This window comes from Panthera leo, chromosome B1 (genome assembly GCF_018350215.1).
Source record: "Panthera leo isolate Ple1 chromosome B1, P.leo_Ple1_pat1.1, whole genome shotgun sequence".
Classification (NCBI taxonomy): domain Eukaryota; kingdom Metazoa; phylum Chordata; class Mammalia; order Carnivora; family Felidae; genus Panthera; species Panthera leo.
In genome coordinates this window covers 14,183,457-14,207,136 of record NC_056682.1, presented here as the reverse complement: position 1 = coordinate 14,207,136, position 23,680 = coordinate 14,183,457, and the positions used below count along the sequence as shown (strand labels likewise).

General features: G+C 46.2%; 1 protein-coding gene across 5 annotated transcripts in view; it reads right to left on the bottom strand.

The window, feature by feature from the left end:
• Positions 1-16,193, bottom strand: part of WWC2 (WW and C2 domain containing 2) — a 208,875-nt gene extending 192,682 nt beyond the window's left edge. For 2 of the 5 annotated variants that reach the window (XM_042934236.1, XM_042934235.1), the window contains exon 1: positions 15,990-16,193. In XM_042934236.1, the coding sequence (XP_042790170.1) occupies positions 15,990-16,120 (131 nt within the window). In that variant the 5' untranslated portion in view covers positions 16,121-16,193. Of the gene's footprint in view, positions 1-6,123; positions 6,411-13,075; positions 13,167-15,519; positions 15,732-15,989 lie in introns of those variants that run through there. The other 3 variants (XM_042934231.1, XM_042934230.1, XM_042934234.1) reach the window with 3 other exon arrangements.
• Between the last annotated feature and the right edge of the window lie 7,487 nt (positions 16,194-23,680).

Here is a 23,680-nt window from a genome sequence, read left to right as displayed (position 1 = left end):
TTTTCTTTTAGTATTATCTTATTTGAGGGCTGAGCAAACTTTTTGTTAAAAAGGACCGATAACAGGTAAGTCAGCCTTTGGGGGCAAGGAGTCTCTGTCTCACTATTCAACTCTGCCTTTACAGTCTAAAAGTAGACAACATGTCCACAGATGAGTGTGGCTATGTTCCAATAAAACTGAATTATGGACACAAAAGTTTTAATTTTATATGATTTTCACGTCACAAAATCCTCTTCGTTTGATTTTTTTTCAACCACTGAAAAATGTAAAACCCTTGATTAGGTCACAGGCCATTAAAAAACCAAATGTGGGCGGGATCTGACCTCCAGGCCACGGTTTGTCCACTCCCCTAGAGTAGTCCTCACTCAAAGAGAAGAAAGATATTTCATGTGTAGATGATACGCACTGAATAAAATGTAACTTTTTAAATTAATTTTCGAACTAAACCAGGCAACTGCATAATACTTAAACTATTTTACCTGGCAAAACTAAAATATGTAGATATTAGAAATGTTCTCTCCACAGACAACCAACAGATTATAGACATCTTTCTACTTCTATCTTTGGGAAACAATCATCAGCAAGAATCACACATATCAACAATCTCATTGTTTTCCTCCACAATGGTAGTTTTAAGAACAATAAATAACATTCACAAATTAATAAATGTGTTTTATTTATTCCATCCATCTTATCCCAGAGGAGCTTAGAGAATTTCCTGCAAAATTCAGAGGGGTGAAAATTATACAATATTAATTAATGGAAATTTAGGGATATTATGATTTTAACACTCTTTAGTTATAAAATACTTGGGCTTTTTCTTCTCTGTAAAGAGGAGCTTTGTTTCAATAAGTGAGAAGTTATGTACATAATAATAAATGTGGCCCAGAAGTGATCATAGAAAATCCAAGTTTTTATCCCAATCGCAGTCTTCCTCCCCCGAAGTAGCTGCTAATAAAGCTTCCTTGCTCAAAACCATTCCAGTCGACAAGTATCAGAATGCAGGAGTGTGGAGGAGTGCGTTCATGCTTTAACTCAGATGGGACCACAGCAGAGATTTCTCATTGTTATCTCGGCACCCATACGTCTTTATCAGTTCACAGTATTTCATTTCTATGTGCCATGACTGTTCAACATGAATAAAGGTGTTTTTCAATGAAATGTACACACACACACACACACACACACACACACACACCCGTTTTCAAACAACTGACCTCGTGACCTTAAAAATTCTAAAATAACTGGTTTTCCAACGAAGTGATTCTTCATTTTACTCTTCAAGGCCACAAAAGGAAAACCAGCTTACCTGCTTTTTTTTCTAATCCTGAAATTATTAGTTAACTTAGAAGGAGTTCATCTTAAAGGAGTAAAAACATCTTTTCCATACTTGCAAAGGTAACTTTTCATCTCCACCGCCAGGACGTCACCTCTGATACCTTGATAAAACCAGATGTCTAGATGATTTCCATCCAGAAATGTGACTTTCCACTGTGACTTTCTTGAAAAACCCATCAATAAACAAATTCAAGTTCTTTGGACAGATTGCTTAGGAACTCTATAATTAACACCGTGGGTGAATATCACAATAAAGCACTTAAAGATGGCCCTTGGAACAAGAATTGACAAGAGTGGAAAGGAAATGAACTTCGTACACAAGAGGCAGGGTTTGGGTGAATGAATACCCATCCCAAATACTACATGCTCATTTTAAATTCCGACTCTTCTCCCAGAATGTATTTTTTTTTAATTTTTTTTTAACTTTTATTTATTTTTGAGATAAGAGGGACAGAGCATGAGACAGAGAGAGACAGAGCATGAACAGGGGAGGGTCAGAGAGAGAGGGAGACATAGAATCTGAAACAGGCTCCAGGCTCTGAGCTGTCAGCACAGAGCCCGACGCGGGGCTCAAACTCACGGACTGTGAGATCATGACCTGAGCCGAAGTTGGACGCTTAACCAACTGAGCCACCCAGGCGCCCCCAGAATGTATTTTAGAGTTAGCATGCTAACACTCTACCTGTGCTTTTAAAACTGGCATCTTAACCAAAAACTACAAAGCAAAAGCCCAATTTACATTTTCAGAATTAAAAATAAGACTTCCGTTTGAGACAGAAATCGCTGCTTCCCAACATCCAAAGCACGCGGCTACAGAGACGCTGGCGTGCGGAGGAACCCACACCCCTTCCTCGAGGTGGAGAGCTCCACAGGAGGTGCTGAAATCTGGGAGAAGAAAGTCCCGTTTTCTCCCTGCAAACCGTGTAAAGGATTGGCACTTGGGTGGGGGGGTCCGTTCTCCAGAGCGGGCTGGGCGGAGGCAAGAAAGCAGGAGGCAAAGGGCGTCTCTTCCCGGAGTCCTGTATTCCCCGCGGGAGAATGAATTACATTATCACTGTAAGTCCCTAAGCCGGCCATTCCCAGCCCTCCTGCCTCTGACCGGGGAGCTGGCTTCCCCGTCCGGCCAAATTCCTAGCGCCCCTCGGCAGGGTGAGCTTAGGGAAATGCATCCGGCAACGCTGTCTCGATTTTCATTCAAATGGGCCAACCTGAGTCCTTGGCAGCCACCACTAATTTAGGTAAACACTGCTACTTTAAACAGCACAAAGGAGTGTAATCAAAAATCACACAACAGAATCAAACGGCAAGCCTAAGCAATCACCAGGAGTCAGTAAAGTTTAGACGGAAGGAGGGTGGAAAGCAACGAAACAAATACTGTCAGGACAAAAGAAGTCTTCTAAGAGTGAGATAAAGTGTGGTGTGGGGGGATGCGAGGCAGGGTTTTTTAAAAAAAGAAAAAAGGTTGGGGGATTTCAGATAAGTCATGGTTTTTCTATGCAAACCACTCTACACACAGCTTCTTTTCAGCCACAACAGTAAGCGCAGTCAGACGCACCGACTAAAAGGACTCAACGCTCGGCTACTCGCTGCAGCCCCGTAAGTCTTTCCTCATTTGAATAGTATTTTAGGAATGTTTTGTCAATGTGTCGGATGATTATTCACTTCTACTGCATTCTTCCCTTCGCCATGATAATTATGGTCACAGGAACGATTTATTTTATAAGCAGAACAGTCACAACACTAAATGATGACCCTTTTTTGAGCGTTACAATTCATGTATTTATTTGTCTACATTTCTTTAGAAAGGGGAAGGTGAACTTTAACAACCGTTGCGCATAGCAACACAGGAACAAAAGATTTTTCACATGCATCATCTAAGCATTTAATTAAAATTCACAAACTTGGATCTCAAACCAAGTCAAAAGTAGAAATGTAAGAATACTAGATTCCCAAGCAGAAGCAGATACACCATATATTGTTTAGCTACCACAAAGACCAAAACAAGTACGGCGACTTGTGCCGAGGTTAAAGAATATACAAGTTACAAGGTTCCTTAAGAACCATCATTTTAGTAGGGCTTGTATCCTTCCAGGTAAGTTTCACAGCATTAGTAAATCAAACAAAAATATACCACACACTCTCTCAGTTTCTATCACTTCCCATTTATGAAGACTAGAGCTTGACTCCAAATCCAAGCAATATAAAGCAAACTGGGGCATAGCAATTTACAGTAAAAGATGATTTTCCCCCCAAGACTTACACTCAACCACAGGAGTCAAAGTAAAAAGCAGTTTCAGTCAAGGTCTGTAAGGTACACACTCGTGGTAAAACCAAGGTATTCTCAGACAATGAATGGATCACCCACCAGGGTTTACACCGATGAAAGAGAGCTCTAGAAAAGAATCTGGAAGCCCTGGGATTCAGCTTTATGCTTTGAAAATTCTCTATCCTTACTAATCGGTTCACCTGGAAGGGTGCAGGTAGCATAAGGCACGCTTGCGAAAGGGACGATTCCACAGAAGCCTGGATTGGGAGAAGGTTGTGGTACAAGGTCAAAGGGTTTTTAGCACCAGAAGACAAGGATAAAGAGGATATATCGCATATGGGATCTCGGCCTCTGAAGGAACTCAAAGCGTTGGAATAAGGCACAAGTGACAGAATCAACGCAAGGTTACTCACAAGACGTGCTGGCCGTCCCGGGAGGGACCTGACTAAACCACAGTGTACGGGACTTAACCCAAATAGAGCCTACCAACTTGTTCGGGAAAATAAAAAATGAAGTCTGAAAAACGAATAGCTCAGTTTGAACGGTGACGACACGGCGCACAATTTGGTTCGGTACAGATGCAAAAACCAAGTGCCGCGAGGACGAAGGCATTAGCGGACAGCATGTGGCTAAGCTGTTAAGGGAGAGCTCCAAGTGCTGAAACTTCGTTACGACTTCCAACCCCAGAGAAGAGGCCGAGGGCTCTTCTTGGCGGTTGTCAGAGGCAGAACATGGCCGAACACACAGCTCTGAAGTCAGAGAGACACGGATGAGTTCGGCCGCCACCACGTTAACCGCTTTGTGCCCGAGACAAGTCGCTCAACCTGCGAAGCCTCAGCCTCCTAAAATGGGGGCAATAACGGTACCTATCAAAGGTTTCATTTATTCAATAAACATTTATGAAGCCACAGAACTAGGCGCTGAAATGCAACGGTGAACAAGACAGACACAGTACGTACCCTCATGGGGCCCGAGATGACATACCTGAAGGCTTCGGTGACGGCCACCACAATGACCGTCATCTTTGCCCCCATCATCTTTCACCTGGTGCAACGTATAAGGGATTTTCCAATGACGATAAGTAAACCATCTATCGTCGTTGGAACAAGGCTTCACAAACGAACAAAAAAGACCTGTACTGAGCCTCAGGCCCGTCCTTAGTCCTGGCCCCTCTTCTTTTCCTTCTCTCCCAGGGACCTTATCCCATCCCACCATTTAAAAATGCTATCCATCTACACCCAAATTTACTATCTCAAGCTCTGAGCTGTCTTCCAAACTCCAGACTCTATATCCGGCTGCTTATTGGGTATCTATGTGTACGTCTTAGCAGGCATCTCAGACCTACGGATCTGAAACGGAACTACTCCAGATGACGGACCCAACTGCATCCCAACCGGCCGTACTCCACCCTTTCCCCATCGGTGTGCCAGCAAATCCCTCGTTCCTCTCCTTTCCTCGCGCCTCACAGAGCCAACGCGTGAGCAATTGTGTCACTTTTACCTAAAAAACATCCCAATCCATTCACTGCTCTCTCCACCGCCAAAGCCAAGATCTCATGGTTTCTCCCCTCGATCACCTCCTTGCAGTAACATCCACTACTCCTTCTCCACAGAGCAGTGACCTCTTTTTGAAAATGGATAAGGTCTTGCAAAGCGATGTGCCCTTAATGGAAAGACAGGAACACACACAGGCACACCATACCTCCATTCAACCTAAAACTCCTCCACGGCTCCCAAATGCCCTGAAAGCGTTGACGGTCTACAAGGCATACCCGATCGGACCCCTTTCCACCTCTCCGCCTCCTTCTCACGAGACCCTCGTCCCTCTGTGTCTCTACACCTCAGTCATGCAGGCTGCCAGTCAGCTCCTTGAACGTACCAACCTCCTTAGCTCTCTTCAGGACAGTGCAGTCCAGTAGAACTTTCTGCCCTGATGGAAATGCCCTAGACCTGCACGTGTGGCCCCTGAGCACTTAACTCGTGGCTAGTGAGACTGAGAAAGCAGGTTTCTAACTTTACTGAATTTTGATTAATTTAAATGGCCACATACTCCCAGCAGCTATGACACAAGACTGGGATTCCCCGTAGCCTTCTCCTCTGCCTGGGCCACTTTTCTCACAGCTCTTCCCAGGGATGGCTCTTTCTCACCCTGACGTCTTCGTTAAACGTCCACTCCTCAGAAAGGCCTTTCCTTAGCACCCCGCCCAAAGCAGCTCCCACGGACACCACCCACCGTGTCACCTTGTTTATTTTCATCAAAACACGTTCACTACTGCCTTTATCCTTTCTCTTCCCTGAACTAGAATGTAAAATCCATGAAAGCAGAGACCTTGCCTCTCCCCTTCCATGCCATGTCCCCAAGACACATGGTAGGCATGTAGTGTTTTTAACAAATCTTTGATGAAGGGTCGAATAAATCAACGAGTGCGTGAGTGACTAGAGGGTCAAGTGAGTCAAGAGTAGGCTGGGGACAGACTATGGAAGCTGCTGGAAGAAGACGAAGGTCCTTCGAATACTTACATTTCGTGCATAGGGACACGGGGCTCTGCGGTTCTTAAACGTCCCGTGGGGACCGGCAGTGTGAGCAGACAGCACAAAGGAACGGCGTACGTGCAAAGCGGGTCTCCGTCCTCAACTGACTTGAACTCAATTTTACGAGAACATTAGTGATGCAGACACACAGATGCTCCTTACATGCGAGACGTTAGGAAATCTCTCAAGAATGCATCTATATACATCGAAAGGCATCCCTCCGGTGGGGGTGCGGACAGAGTATTAGACATCCAAGTCAGCCCCGCAGTCTGGATCTGCAAACAGCAAACCAGGGCATTAATGTCTAGCCAAGTTAAATACCGGTTTACAGTCATCCGGTCCTATGAGAAATGTCATGAGCTGGGCCACTTAGCAGAAAGGGGGGAAGGGAGGCAATGAGGGGAGAAAGTAAGCAAGGCGAGAAAGCAAACCCCCAGCAAGTTCAAACACCCGGACGATCGGCAAAAAGGGAAGGAACCCACAGCGTGGACGGAACCGCTGACCGGCCACAGATGAACCGGCCTACACCCGTCAGCCGACAAAACCGGCAGCCCGGGGACGCCACGCACGACACGGATCCCACACGTTCGTTCGCGCTTAGGATTTCAAAGAAAAAACAAAAAAAGGCCCGCGTTTACATCTACCTCTGTGAAAAACCATCCCACTAAGGAAGCTGCAGAGCAAAGTTTTACACTGCCTGAAACCGCGTGCTCTCCCGCTCTTCCGCGGTTACGCGTTGTGTCCCAAGCTTTAAACTTTACCGAGGATCAGTGCCGCTTGATAAAGTTACCTTCTCACAGAATGGAGCCGTGTCAGTGACGTGCACAACACATTCCACGGGCTCCCCCGAAGACAGGCTCTTAATCAGGAGTTTAGAGCCAGCACGGAGCCTGCTTGGGATTCTCTCTCATTTTACCTCTCTTTCTCTCTCTCTCTCTCTCTCTCTCTCTCTCTCTCTCTCTCTCTCCCCCCCCTTCTCTGCCCTTCCCCTGCTCCCTCTCTAAAAAAAAAAAAAAAAGATAACCTATCCATTTCTTTACACTTTCTACCCCTACTGCCACTGAGACCAAAGTAAGGTAAATGATGTTCACCTCTGTCCAAAGTCTCTGTCGGGACCACCTCAACTCCTCAAGTGGTACAGGAGTCAAAGACCGGGTCCCAGAGCTTAACTCTGTTACCCCACTATCCTGCCCAACTGCCCAGCTGGTTCCATCTTCAGTGCTCTTCCCCACGGGTCTCTCAGAACTAGGATTTCTTTATTGGCATCAGGGCTAACAGCACAGGAAAATTCATTCACAGAGCAATACAATCTTAGCCTTTCACAGCATCTTTGGAACACCCTTGGCTGTGACAGGCACCCGCTTTATCAAGGTCAAACGTGGACTTATTTTCTCCTTGATCATCACCACCCACTTTGTGATTTTATAAATACCATCAGTCTATCACGGGGAAATCAGTGTTTCCAACCATCACCACGGATCACTAAGTTTATCCTTCCAATTGTAAACGGTACAACTATGGTATCTCCAAAAGTTCATTTTTGCCTGTTTTTCTCAGGTCCCTGCATACAATTCCAGCTACCTCAGAGAAGAATGGGTTTGGAAAACTTCACGTGACACGCTGTGTTCCGTTAAAAGAAAAGTGATAAGAAAATCAAGGCGACTCCTCACCTTCAGCATCCGTGTGTGATTCATCATTACAGCACACAGTGCATAGAGCCCGGGCTACTTGTGGCATAAACGAACGATCAAGGATGACTGATAAACAACATGCCATTGTATCAGAGAAGATCAATATTTCTTTGAAATGCTTATATAAAGTATTTTAAAAGCTTTATCATCTCACTTTATATCAGAGGTCGGCAAAATCTTTCCGTCAAGGGCCAGAGTAAGTGTTTGAAGCTTTGTGGCCCACGTACTATTTCGGACACATCTTCCTCTTTGTTGCTGTTTATTTACAACCTTTTAATGATGTAAAAGCCATTCTTGGCTGGAGGGTTATATGGAAAGAGGGCTGCAGGCTGGGATATGGCCCTTGGGCCATAGTTTGGCCACCCCTGCTTTTCGAGGATACCATAAAAACCATAATTATATAGCACGGCTACATTTTGACTAAAGAAAAACACTTCCAACTGTTTTGTGTGGTTTTTTTTGTAATCTTTTTAAATTCAACTGTTTTGGGGGAACAGTTTTAGATTTATAGAAAAAACGTAGTTCGCATAACTTCCATATATCCCACACTCGGTTCCCCCTATAAAGATGCTATGATTATTATTACTACAACCCATACTTTTTTTCAGATTTCCTTAGCTTTTATCTAACGTCCTTTTTCTGTTCCAGGACCCTATCCAGGATGCCATATTACATTCCTCATCATGTCGCCCGAAGCTCCTCTCAGCTGTGACAGTGTCTCAGGCTTTCCTTGTCTCTGATGATCGCGATAGTTTTAAGGAGTATGGGGCAGTTATTTTGTAGAATGTTCCTCTTCTGAGATTTGGTGGGTGCTTTTCTCATGATTACGTTGGGGTTATGCTAGTTTGGGGGGAGGAAGACCACCTAGAAAAAGTGCCATTGTCACCACATCGTATCAAGGGTACCTCAACAGGACTCACCATCACTGTTGACATTTACCTTGATCACCTGGCTGAAGCAGTCTTGCCAGGTTTCCTCCAACTGTTTAAAAAAAGAAAAATTAATAGGGTGCCTGGGTGGCTCAGTCAGTTAAGTGTCCGACGTTTGCATTCGAGTTGGTTTCGGCTCATGTCATGATCTCAACGTTCATGAGTTCGAGCCCAGCATCGGGCTCCACCCTGGCAGTGCGGAGCCTGCTTGGGATTCTCTCTCTCCCTCTCTCTCTGCCCCTCCTGCACTCCCTCTCTCTCTCTCAAAATAAATAAACTTTAAAAAATTACAAAATAAAAAAATGAACATAATGAAAATGAACTTGAATCTTACCATATAGGACTAAACTAAAAGCTTTTAAATGTCAAAATCATTTTTAATAAGTTGGCTATACACATATACACATACATCATCATTCATTATTTATATGATTCACATCTATGCCTCTTAAACATATCATATTTGAGATGAAGACAAAAGTTAATATGATTTGTCACTGTCTTCTACTTTTAATTCCTCTCAACTCTTCCTCCTCACTGTTAGGCTAAATTAAAGGGATAGCTAAAGAAAATCTAACGCACACTACCCAAATCTTCTTTCTTTCACTTAAAAAAAAAAAAAAAATTAAGATTTTTATTTTTTTTTAGTTTTTTTTTTTTAATTTTACCTGTTTTAAGACACAGTGTGTGCACTTGAGCACGGAAGGTCAGAGAGAGGAGGAGAAAGAGAATCCCAAGCAGACAGTGTGGAACCCCATGCGGGTCTCGATCTCCCAATCCTTGAGATCATGACCTGAGCAGAAATCAAGAGTCCCAACACTTAACCGACTGAGCCACACAGGCGCCCCTACTTTCACTTTTTAAATGGTGCTTATGCAAACTACACAGTGAGTAGCCTGAGCTGGGGAGTCCAGGGCACTTAGCTGGCTGGCACGGTAAAAACTGTTGAATAACTTCTATCTTCAACTTCAGTGTTAAAATGATTCAAAGGGGTCAGAAAGGGGAAACAGGGAAGCACGATGCGAGACTAAAAAGAACTAATGTCTCTTACCTAACTTTTCCTGGTCAGGTAATTAGCAAGAGGGCACAAAAAGGTGGGGAGAGTGGGAAGGACTAAAAGGCTAGAAGAAAGGCGGGAAAGCTTCGGGTCACATGAAGGCTATCAAAACACACTGAAAAGGGAAACGCAAATCCAAACCACAGTAAGATACTACCTCATGCCCACTAGAAATACTTTACAACACACGCACACACACACACACACACACACACACACAGAAAATAACAAGTGTTGGTGAGGATGTGGAGAAACTCGAATCTCAGGACACTGCTGGTAGGAATGGGAAATGGCACAGCCACCCTGGAAAATGGTTTGGCAGATCCCTCAAAAAGTTAAACATAGAATTACCACATGACGGAGCAGTTCCACTGTTAGGTATCTACCCAAGCGAACTGAAAACATACGTCCATACGAAAACGACGCGTGAATGTCCACAGCAACATCATTCAGAATAGCCAACAAGGGGAAACAACCCAAATGCCCATCAACTGACGAATGGATAAACGCAGTGTGTATGGTGTAGCCATACAACAGAATATTCTTCTAAGTCATAAAAAGGAATCAAGCTCTGACACAATGCTACAACACAGATGAATCCTGAAAACACTGTGCCAGACACAAAGGACACACACCGTATGACTCCATTTACATGAAATGTCCAGGATAGGTACAACCATGAAGACAGAAAGCAGATTGCTGGTTGCCAGAGGCAGCCGGGGTGGCGAAAGAACGGACGGGTACTGGGTTTCTTTCTGGAGTGAAGAAAATGGTCAGGCATTACATAATGGTTATGGGTGCACGACCCTGGGAATATACTAAAAATCACTTACTGGTACACCTGAGAATGGTTAAAATGGTGAATTTTATGCGATTTTTTTTCTGTCAATAAAAAATGAAATAAGTAAGTGGAAAGAAAAGCCACTGAAGACAGTGAAAGCATTCTGAAATGTTACTTTTAACCCACAACTTATACATACACTGTCCTGAAAATTCCCTTTTCCTATTCTATATACTTCTGCGATCATTTTTCCAATAACAGGAGCTTCAGAAATGAAGAAATTAGTCCAAAATTCTAATAAGAAATCAGGTCAACCGATTTTAAATCAAGTTCACAGGACGAGAGCATACACAGACCCAGGCCCTAACTCCTGGAATTTACACTGCATTAGGGCTCACACTGTGTGCTACCATTTCAGTAACTCCCCCATCGGCAGAATGAAGGTGGCCACGCCCCTCTTTAATGGCGGCATCTTTTTTTCCTACAGACATTTACTGGAAACAGGTTAGAGGGCGCCATTTTTAAGGCACAGGCAGGCAGAGCAGGGCCTTGGCAGGCCACGCCTCACAAGGGCTGACTATGTAACTCACAACTTAGTGATCTGCAGCTACAAAAAAAAAAAATCACTTATTTATAGATAACAGTCTTTCTGGAAAAAGCAAGTATGGCCCTAGGTCTTGCAACAAAATGAAACTGCAAAGTATGGACTATTAAAGTCACTGCAGAAATCTCAGTACTAATACTAAGCAAGCACTATGCCCTCCTGCAAGCGTTACAGCACACTGTGTTGAAAACAAGAAATACTTCTTTGGGAATTTCTGGAAGACAGCACAGTGGAGTTTAAATTAGTGCTTCCCAGAGTGGGTTGTTTTGTTTTGTTTTTTTTTTTTTTCAAAAAAACAAAAAAACAAAAACAACCCTTCTTTTAACAACCTCTCCACACTTCAAAAACCATAATCACTCAAATAATTCACAGTAACCACTTGGCACCCGAACTCAGCCGGCCGGGGAGGAACGACTTCCGGCAAAATCTATGACATCGGCAGTGGTGATTAAGACTGTAAGGACTGATTTTGTTTTCTTTGCTCTTAGAAGTAATTCCCATATTTATACGATTAGTCAAAATGTAGCGGCTTAATTCTCTCATTATTTTTAATCTAACTGGAAAATCAATTGTCTCTGGTTGTTGGTGGTTATGGGTTTATTTTCTGAAAGCCGAACAATAAGCAACTGGAAATAAGAGAGTAGCTCAACTAGCATTCTTTCATTAATTTAACAACTTTCTTCATTAATTGACCTCAGCAATATTCATTTAACATGTACCATCTACAAAGGACACAGAAAGCAGTAATAAGCAATTAGGTCTCTTGAGGAATTTACACTCTAGCGGGAGGGTTAGCAAAATTACTTGCTTTGACTTTGAAAGAAAGACAATACAGAGTTCCTCAGAGCCTAATCACGTGCCATAAACTGGGTGTAAAGAGCCAAGAGTTAGCTCAGCCATCAAGGATACCCAGCTGACATCCTCTTCCTCCTCCCGGTCACCCTCCCCACCCCCCAGAGCTTCTTCCCTTCAGTTAGAAAGCACACAGGGCACTCAATATCTGATACCAGCCATAAACCAAAGACTATATAAATCAGCAAGTTTTTGTGTGCTGGCAAATCTTTCACGTTCAACTAGACAAAGTTATTGTGTCTCCGGATAACATTCAATCCAAGCACAGAAAATGAGAAAAATTCTACTGAGAGTTTGTACCACCATTCACCCAAGTCTCCGAGGCCTGCCCACCTTAGCCCCCTAGTCCCTTCAGAGGCAATGAATCCATCCTACCTTTTTCTCCTATGCTGAATGTAGCCGTTTTTGTTTTTTTTTTTTTTTTTAAGCACCACACCATTTGGCCATGATCTATGGGCCACCATAAACACCAACTGGTGTGGTCAAAAGGGTGTCCACGGTGGGCAAAATAAGAGGTGAGGGAGGGAGTAGACCCTCAAAATAACAGCTGACCCGCTGGGGGGTGGGGGAGGGGAGCAAGGAATCACGGACAGGGAGATTTCCCCAGGAACGGGTGATGGGGGGGAGGGGGGGGGCGGGTAAAGTCAAGCCTGTTATAGCAAAATTGCAGTCTATTCAGGAATGAGACAGAGCCCTTAACTCTTCCCCAGACAGAACTTCTCATGTGCCCAAGAGGGCAATGAATTTCCAAGTTCTACCTGGCCCTGCACTGCTGTTCAGTGGGGTCAACCTGGCAGGCCTTCAACCCATTAGGCTCAAAGCATTCATGAACCAGATCCCCCATGTATCTAAGGATCATAAAAAGTTAACAGGAACCTTTGAAGACCAATAAAGGCAGGTCAATCGGCCTGAGAAATCACCACCGGGCAAAGAGGTTCCACTCCACCCAAACAACCTCTAAGCACGTCCAGGTGTTCCAGCGGTCTGGAGGAATGACACAGGACACAGGTTCTAGAGTCCAACTACCTGGCTTCAAATCCTGGCCACCTTGAACAGCCATGGCGTCTCTCCATCTCCTCTGTAACTGCAAGACAATCCTAGCATCGACCTCATAGGACTAATGGGAGAATAGAAGGAGATCACAGTTAAAGAGCTTAGCACAGTGAGTGTCACACAATAAATACTGAATAAATATGTGCTGGTACACCCACTAGTTCCAGGGGTAACCTGAACCACCCCTCAGTTCCTGAACTGGAACGACACCACCACACCCACCACCATTCGGCTGGGCCCTAATTATGGATCCCTAACCATTGCCATGAGGTAGGTGGTCTTACCTCCATTTTAGAGTTGAGAATGGGGGTTTAGAGGGACTCACAAACTCACCTAAGCTTACTCAGTCAATAAGTGCTGGGGCAATTTTAATACTTCGGTATTCCAAAATCACTACTTACTGAACAAAATTACGTTCTCATGAAAGCCTCCAGCTTCCCCCCTGCAAATATGCATATTCATCTATACAATCGGAAACACTTCACAAACTCTGATAGACTGTCAGAGTTTTTCTTAACATAAATAGAACTGGGTAAGCCATCATGACCATTTTAATTAAATGACTTTGAGGGTTCCAAAATACTGCCTACCCACAGTTTATCAACTCACTTTTTTTCAGGGTTTGTCATGTGATCCTGTAGAAGAAGGGGCACACCCCAAAAGGCCTGTGTCACATCTCTTTCTCTGTAAGTTTGGTGCGTGTCTAACAAAATCGACTCGAGTTCAATATATCCTCCAAATACCCTCTCCCACCATCTCTTACACAACTTAGCAAGACCTACAGTCACTTCGTTGCCCTAAAAGAAAGCAACCAAATTTAAACTAAGTATTGTCAATATTGACCCTGGTCTCGTAGAATCTTTGAAAACTCAGAGTGAGATCCAGAAATGTGTATAACCCAAATTCATATTGCCAAATACTTAAAGACCTAACCGCTTCACAGAAAACTAGAATCATAACAAATTATCTTAGTCAAAACTGTTTATCCACATCAAATGAATTGGTTATTGGTTACCCAGTTTCCTGAAAGCAGAGTTCATAATAATTGTTAATCCATTAACAGTTTAAAATAAAAGGCATGCTTAACTTGTTTAAGAAGTAGTGATATGGATAAGCCAAGTCATTTCTTACTTCACTTTCTATTTGCTTTACCCAGGCATTACATATTCTTGTAATCTCTGTTGGTAAATACAAATGACACGATATAATAGAAGATGCAAAATGAAGAGACTCTGAAATGCCTAAATATTTCAAGAATTCACTGTGATTTCAATAGCCTGAAACTCCAAGTATCAGAAAGCAGAATGACCACAGAACTGTAAAAGCCAAATATTTACACAGGTGCCTTAAAAGTCACTGCTGGGTGCACACCATCATCACTGACATTTACTATCTGTTAAATAGTTTCAAGTGCAAGGGCAGAAGTCAAATAACTGACCTGGAGCAGGAAGTTTATGACAACAACTAGTATGTCTGGAGAAACTGTGAAGGTGTGATGTTTGTCATAACTTTTTATCAGGCCAGCAACAGGCAGCCAGGCTGGGGCAAGCCAGAACCTCAGCAAGGTGCCTTTTCTCATTTCAGAAGGGAAACCAAAACTGATACCCTCATGGATAATTTAATAAGGACTGTTCCATAAATTTATAATGTCATTTATGACTTTTTTATAATTACTCGTTAATAGGTTTCAAAAACAATATTCGTAAGAGAAAAGTTAACTGAGAACATATAGTATGAAACTCTTCCAGCTTCAAATTGAGAAACGGGGCAATGTTTAGTAGAAGCACCTAAAAAAAAAAAAAGGGTTATAAACCCCTAATTTACAGTTAGGAACACCTCCTTAATGGCCAATTTACAAATTTACAATTAGGAATATCTCCTATTATTCTTATAATAAATCTCACTATAAGAAATTTTCCTTTGAAGGGTAACAAGACGGGATAAAGGACCAACATTTGTGAACATTCAGCAAAACTTCAGCTCCGGAACTTCCTAGACGATGATTTGGTTATGCTTCCCCTCTTTACCTCCGAGCAGGACTAACAAGTGTGGGTTGAAAACTACAAGAAATCGTGATAAGCTCAAGTCTGTTTCAATGTTCACTGCATTTCTTTCTTCAAAACACAATCTGCCTTTTCAAGATGTGGGGACTCAGTTCAAGGTTTCTGGTGAGGGCAGTACGCAGTAGCACCAACCCCCACCCCCACCCCCAAAAAAGTGTTTCTAAACTCTGAGGGGCAGAGCTAATCACACCCACAGCCAGGGCTCGGAGAGGAAGGGTGCCTGGAGCCCCCCTCCACGCCCAGGACCTCCGGCCTGACCGGTGGCGCGCCCCGTCAAGAGCTTGCAGTCAAGGCAGGGAGCCAAGGACAGCCAAGAGAAGATGCCACAGGTGGCTTGGTTGGCTGGTTCCCCACCTTGCACTCAGGCCTTCTCCAGGAGGCTCCCGGCCCGTCCCCTCCTCCCAAAGGCCGAAGATACCCTCCAGCGCTAATGTGGCCCACTTCAGGCGGAAGCGAGCTCGCCACGGGGCTCAGGTGGCCCCTCGGGGTCCGTTAACTGGACACGGAGTGCCAGCCCGGAGCGCCAATGCCACCCTTGCCTCCCGGCCGGGAGTGTCTAAAGGTCCCAGGGGGCGTCGAGAAGGGAGCAAGGCAAAGAGGCCCTGGAAGGGGCGGCTCCAACTGGCCCCCTACGGGGCTCCTCGCCGGCTGAGGGTCCCGCGCCTCCTTCCCGAGACCCCTCCCGGCACCCCGGGGCCGGCAACGCCCCACGCCCCACGCCCCCCGCGCCGCGGGCGCCGCCGATCGGCCGGATCTCCCGGACAACAGCCGCCGCCGCGCTACTGAGGCGGGTCCCCGCGCCCACCCGCGGCCCGGCCGCCCACCTGTCCCGGGGGTCGATCCAGCTGGTCCTCCTGGTGTTGTGGTCGATGTAGAAGACCTTGCCGTCGTAGTCCCTGGCCTCCTCCCAGCCCCGGGGTAGCGGCAGCTGCCCGCTCCCGGCCCTCCTAGGCATGGTCGGCGGCCTCGCCGGCGAGCGGCGCCTCCATAGGGACCGGGCGCGGGACGCGGCGGGAACGCGAATGCCCGGCCCGACCGCCGCACCCGACGCGGGCGCCGGCGAGGGGCTGCGGGGCGCGGGGCGCGGCGGGGCCACGCGCGGGGGGCGCCTCAGGAAACCCTGCTCTCGGCCCCGCCGGGGATCAGTCCACCATGTCTGCGTCGGAGCAGGCGAGCGAACCCTCCTCCTCCTCCTCCTCCTCCTCCTCCTCGCGGCTGCAACCGCTGCCTCCGCCTCTTCCTCCTCCTCCTCCCCGTCCCCCTGTGGCCGCCGAGGGTCGCGGCGCCCAGGCTGCCCGAGCCGCCGCCGTCTGGGCTCGGATCCGGGAAGCTCCGCGGAGCGGCGGCCCCGGCGGCGACGGGCCTCCTCATTTGCATGCTATTAGCATGCGCCCCGCCCCGGGCCCGCCCTCACCCGCCCCTCCCCACGCTGGGCTCATCTGCATGCACATTCCTCGCCGCCACATTCCAGGGCTTAACCCTGCAGCTCCCGGGGCCTGCTGCAAGAACTGGGGCGCCGGGCCGAGCCCGGGGCGGGGGCGGTGGAGGGGAGCTGAGGGACCAGGTGGGCGGGAAGAGGGCGAAGGAATGCGCTGTTCGCTCCCTCCCCTTGACCCCAAGTATCTCCCGGCGGCCACACGCCTTGGGATTTTTAAACTTTCGGGACAGAAAAGAGCCAGAGAGCGCTCCGCAACCTTCGCAACTTCTTTCCGACTTCTAGGGAAACCACAAGACTTTCGAGAGGAAAGGGGTGGGGGAAGCTCTCTTCGGGAAGAAAAAGTCCCAGCAAGCAGCGAGGGCACAAAGGCTTCCCCACGCCGCTCCCTGGGCTACTTCGGCACCCGAGGGCGGTTCGGGGTGGTGGAAAAGTGTAAAAAGCACCGAAAGCGCTCAGAAGCGTGTCGGTGGCGTGTCCGGGCCGGTGTCGCCCCTGGGGCCTCTGCAGGGCGCCTGGCCCTCCATGACCTCAGCCCAGAGGCCACGGGCCTCGCGGCGGAAAGCGAAGGCGGGTCCAGCGGTCCCAGAGCGCAGTGACACGCCTGCCCCTGTGGCCTGTGGGGGAAACTCCAGCCTGATCCTGGGAAGCGACTGCCTCCCACCCCTACGCGGGCCAGGGAGCAGAAGGCACCCTAGCCTCCCGCCGGGTCGGGCCGCTCAACCCGCGGGGGCCAGGCCAGCCATCAGGGCGCCTCTGCCGCTGGCCTCTGCTGCAGGGGTTTAGGACAGTTGGACGTGGACAAATCCTGGAACCGGTCCCTTCCGCCCAGCCCCCGCGGCGGGAAGTCCCCCACCCGAACCCCGCTGTGGCCAAGAAGGTGTGGGCCACCACGCTGGAGGGAGCCCACTGCGGCCCGGAAGCCAGGCTTTCCTAGGCCCTGGATGAATCTTAGATGGAACGTGGATCTTTCTTAGCCCACAAGCAGTTCTTTATTCAGCCTCTCCTGCTTCCCGGTGGGCACTGACCAGGGGCTGGATCTCCGGCTCCGGGTAGGACAGTGCCAGGAGCGGTAGGACTGGCAGAGCCCTGTCGCAGGGCATTCAGTGCCCCCAGCCCCTGGGTCTGGGAGGGCGTCTTCAAGGCCCAAAAGTATTCTCCACCTGGGTCTACACCATCCCCCATTCATATTCTTCCGGGTTACTAACAGCTTCTTTTAAAGTGTGGGGTACCTGGGTGGCTCAGTCAGTTAAGCATCCCACTCCGGCTGAAGTCAGGATCTCATTGCTCGTGGGTTCGAGCCCCGTGTGGGGCTCTGTGCTGACAGCTCAAAGCCTGGAGCCTGCTTTGGATCCTGTGTCTCCCTCTCTCTCTCGGCCCCTCCCCACTCTCTCGCTCTCTCTTCCTCAAAAATAAATAAAAACATTAAAAAAAGTTTTTTAGGGGCGCCTGGGGGGCTCAGTCGGTTGAGCGTCCGACTTCGGCTCAGGTCATGATCTCACTGTCTGTGAGTTTGAGCCCGGCCTCGGGCTCTGTGCTGACAGCTCAGAGCCTGGAGCCTGCTTCGGATTCTGTGTCTCCCTCTCTCTCTGCCCCTCCCCCGCTCATGCTCTGTCTCTCTCTCAAAAATAAATAAACATTAAAAGAATTTTTTTTTTAATAAATAAATAAATAATTTTTAAAAAGTAAAACACCCTAAAGAAGGGTCCCGGAGCTCAGTCATTCACCTCCTGGTATGAATTCGCTTAATCCTGCCGGCTAACGCAAAATGACTTCCCCACCTTGTGCAGGACACAGCGTCGGACAGGGGACAGGGGCTTTCCGAGCGTTTGGAACAAAGTCCTGTCTCCTGGGTTCACAGACCGGTAAGGGAGTCAAGTGACTCAGGGTTGACAATGGTACAGCACACCGAGGTTTGGGGTAGCAGCTGCCCCAGGGATGTCGAGGGCTTTCAGATTCCCAGGGAGTCCGGCCATCTGCAGTCAGTCTTGAAGGTGGAGGAGGGAGGAGTGAGGTCCTGAAGAGTAAGGACTGAGGGCCAGGCTTGGAACAGCTTCACGGCAGCCACTGGACTTGCCTTCTCTCGCCGGAGTCTTAGAAAGAGTTGTATTTGCCCTTGGCGTGGAAACTTTAAAGCACCAGAAACTCTGAAAAGCAGAAGGTGAGGAAGGGAGTCATCCAATGAATTCAATCCCTTTGTCCTTCTAGGTCTTCCAAAGAGAAGCCCCCAACTCCCGGTCTCTCGTTTTGCCCCCACGCCACTCATCGAGACGTGATCACACAAGGCAAGCTTCTCCAGTTTCCAGTGACATGTAACATCCTGGTGGGTAATCTTAAATTTGGACTTCCGAATGGTGTGAAAAAAATGAGGCCTGTCTGAAACTAATCTCTCACACTACTAAGGTGTGAGAAGGTGAAGGGGCTTTGTTTTGGACCACTCTGAACTGGCTCACTTACTTGCATGGCCAAAATTTGCATTCTAGTATACTAATAACATCATTCAGCAACGCAGCCAAACTATTCTTGTTTCAGCCTTCCTTCCAGGCTCCCGCACCTACCCATTAAAAAACATGTATTATACTAAAATGTCTACATCCTGCTATTTAGGAAAAAAAAAAAAAGAAAGTAACTTTCCAGTTGCCACAACTTAATTTGTTTCACTAGAATGAATAACTGCAAAATACTTCTTGGAACAATTTCAAATTTGATAAGCTTTCAGATAAATATTTTTTAATCTTTATTTACTTTTGAGAGAGAGCGAGCATAAGCGGGAGAAGGGCAGAGAGAGAGAGAGACAGAGAGAGAGGGAGACACAGAATCTGAAACAGGCTCCAGGCTCCAAGCTGTCAGCACAGGGCCCAGTGCGGAGGCCGAATCCACAAACTGTGAGATCACGACCTGAGCCGAAGTGGGCTGCTTAACCGACTGAGCCACCAAGGCGCCCCTCAGATAAATATTTTTACGCAAACTTCTAAAACCGATGAGCATGCCAAGGTAACACACTGCGGTAAAATGGCATTTATTGTTCCATAAATTGCGGGACTTCAAAAAGGTGCGTTAAGTAAATAAAACTCTAAAGCAATTAAGAGACAAGCTCACTCCTTCTTTGCCACTTGTAGGCCCAGGAAACATTTGGTCACACAAAAGCAGTTAAGGTGACAAGAAACTCACCGCCCTCTACCGCTTTTTTTTATCTTGATCAAGTTTGAACTCTGCTGTTCTGAGTTCACACAATTGCACAGTACTAACCTCCTGGAGAATTCCTAATGGTTAAGACAATGAAATCTTTTTTTTTTAATTCTTTTTTTTTTTGTTTTTTTAACGTTTATTTATTTTTGAGACAGAGAGAGACAGAGCATGAACAGGGGAGGGGCAGAGAGAGAGGGAGACACAGAATCAGAAGCAGGCTCCAGGCTCCGAGCCATCAGCCCAGAGCCCGACGCAGGGCTTGAACTCACAGACTGCGAGATCGTGACCTGAGTCGAAGTCAGATGCTTAACCGACTGAGCCACCCAGGCGCCCCAAGACATTGAAATCTTATTTCATCTATATTCATATCTATAAAAATGAAGTAAAGATTATCCCTATTTTATAAATAGATACATTCAGATTTCATTTGGGCTCCAGGTAATAACTGGCAGAGGATAGCAGATTCCCCCAGTCTAAGAAGCTATACACTGGCCACTAAGGAGTCTGTTTTCTGGCCCTCATTTCCCTTCTTCTCTACCTGGCTTAACACCTTCCTGGTAGTAATAGTCTGAGGGGATGAGCTGCCATTAAACAAAACCCCCACGGTCAATGTCTAAATCCCGGGGGGCAGGAAGATGAGTGATATCTAAAATGAAAGTAGACCAGATGACCAACAGACTCATGAAAAGATGCTCAACGTCGCCCCTCATCAGGGAAATGCAAATCAAAACCACGCTGAGATACCACCTCACGCCCGTCAGAGTGGCTAAAATGAACAAACCAGGAGACTATAGATGCTGGCGAGGATGTGGAGAAACGGGAACCCTCTTGCCCTGTTGGTGGGAATGCAAACTGGTGCAGCTGCTCTGGAAAACAGTGTGGAGGTTCCTCAAAAAATTAAAAATAGACCTACCCTATGACCCAGCAGTAGCACTGCTAGGAATTTACCCAAGGGATACAGGAGTACTGATGCAGAGGGGCACTTGTACCCCAATGTTTATAGCAGCACCCTCAACAATAGCCAAATTATGGAAAGGGCCTAAATGTCCATCAACTGATGAATGGATAAAGAAATTGTGGTTTATATACACAATGGAGTACTACATGGCAATGAGAAAGAACGAAATATGGCCCTTTATAGCAACATGGATGGAACTGGAGAGTGTGATGCTAAGTGAACTAAGTCAGTCAGAGAGAGACGGATGTCATATGTTTTCACTCATATGTGGAACTTGAGAAACTTAACAGAAGACCATGGGGGAGGGAAGGGGGAAATAATAGATACACACAGAGGGGAGAGGGAGGCAAACCATAAGAGACTCTTAAATACAGAGAACAAACTGAGGATGAATGGGGAGAGGGGGAAAGGGGAAAATGGGTGATGGGCACTGAGGAGGGCACGTGTTGGGATGAGCACTGGGTGTCGTATGTAAGCGATGCATCACGGAAATCTACCCCCAAAACCAAAAGCACATTGAACACACTCTATGTTAGCCAATTGGACAATAAATTATATTAAAAAAATAAATGAAAAGAAAAGAAAAGAAATGAAAGCAGAGGGTGCAAATTATGTGAATCCAAGTTTTAAAAGTATATACTAATAAACATAAATATGTATAAATATAAAACATATAAAACATAAAATATAAAGATGTAAAAAATATAAATATATATAATATATAAAGGAGATAAAAATATTTTTAAAATATGTTTAAACATATTTAAAAAATATTTTTCAATCCAGCAATCCCAGTGCTACAATTTTACCTATGGGTATTATAGCCCCTCAAGATATGCAAGGGTGTTCATTGCAGTGTGTTTGATGGTAACAAAACCACCAGTGTCCATGAGTAACAGACTGGTTCCATGAGTTTTCATGCACCCATACTCAGCAGGCGTTAAAAGAGCTGATTCAGTCAGTAGAGCACGTGACTCTCAATCTCAGGGTCGTGAGTTCAAGCCCCACGTTGGGCATGGAGCCTACTTATAAATATAAAATAAAATAAAGAGCATTAGATAAATATATATGTGCTGGAAAAAAAAAAAAAGATGTCCAGGATACACTGAGTGGAAAAAAGACACGCTTGCTAACTTCCCTGGAGGTAGAGCCAATCATAAAATGTAAAGAACAACAGCAGTGTTCTGCACTCTTCCGTAGTGTCTAAGGAAGAAGTGAGACAGTAAACTAAGGGAGTTTTAAGAGAGACAGGGGGCCGTCGGGGGGGGGTCCGTCAAAGAAGTATACATGAGGAAAATGATCACTAAAGAAAGGGGATGGGGTAGAGTTGAGCTCAGACACGACGCCAGAACGGACTGGCAAGGCAGGGCATGCTTGTGCAAAGAAACGGGTGTGCAAAGCTCAAAGATAAATCTGGCGCAAAAGAGCCCAAGACTGGCTGGAGCCGTGGAGTTAGGAGGCTGGTGTGATAATATAGGTATGAGAGAGATAAAGGTCTGCATTAAAAATAAGGCAAGCGGGGTGGGGGAAGGGGGGATGAAAAGAAATGATCTAGCAAGAATGTGCCACTGATTAGATTAAGAAGGGCGCAGTGAATAGACCAGAAGGAGGAGTCTGGTAGGAGTCCAAGATTTTAGGCCGTCAAGAGAGACTCAAATAGCTGAAATAAATGAGGAAGTCCAAAGGGGGATCTGATAGGGAGGTTGTTTCTAGAAATCAGAGATACCCAGCAGAAAGTGAAAGGTCGGGACTCGAGCTCAAACAAAAGGCCAGGACTGCAAATGCATGGTGGGGCGTCACCCACCTGAAAGTCTGTAGAGGGTCGAGGATTCTGGACTGAATGTGGGGAAGGACATGTCAGGGCAAGTCAATAAGACGTAAGCAACCCATCTATAATCCTGTATTTGGCCTCTGACTCCTCAGTCATGCGATATGATCTAGTTTGTTTCTTTGTAAAATGTGGTCCCCATTTTCAGGATGTGTGTGCAAAGTAGTTCCTAGCGTGTAAACCATCTGTGAATGAATTCTTGCCGTAACCTTTATCCTTATGCTACTGCACCAACTCACGTGTGGGACGAGATGACCAGGTTTTCAATATTTTAATATTCCCCGTTTCCTCTGGGAGATCAGCGATTATATAAAGTGGACCTTCTTCGTAAAGAGAACGTCCCTTTTTTTCTGAATCAAACCAGAGTGGGTTTTTTGTTCTTGTTTTTGTTCTTTGCCACGGAACTGGTTGAAATAAATAACACCTCTATTATTGTGGCTAGGTAGCCCGAATCCATAATTCCTAAAATGTATTGGGTCTAGACAGTCCTTCAGAAGACAGGCATGTGATCTTTAAGAATTCCCAGCGCTAGGCCAAACCAGAAATCTTGATTACCATAAGCTACTTCCCCCCCAACCCCAGTTAATTATTATTATAACAACACCTTAGGCAACAACCATCATTGCAATTCAATTGTAAGCAACATCAAACAGATGAGGTTTTACCTTATTCACTGCAGATGGAAGCCCCACACAGAGCAAATTCTATGGTTGCTAAAAAGATATTGAACATTTAGAATCTCCAACTTATAGTGGAAAGGAACAAAAGCTTAAATGCACATTTATGTGAGTGAGGCCCTCAGAGGGCACCTCTTGTATACCCTGTGCGGTAGACTCTTGGAGTAGGTGTTCATTAACATTCTTTCTTATATAATGAAGTAATACGACGTTCTATTTTTCTTTTGCCATCTTTAATTTGCATTTGTTTCCATCCAGCTTTACAGTCTATGAAAAATAGCTTCTTTAAAAGGTGGGATTGGGGGGCGCCTGGGTGGCTTGGTCGGTTAAGCGTCCGACTTCGGCTCAGGTCATGATCTCACGGTCCGTGAGTTCGAGCCCCACGTCGGGCTCTGTGCTGACAGCTCAGAGCCTGGAGCCTGTTTCAG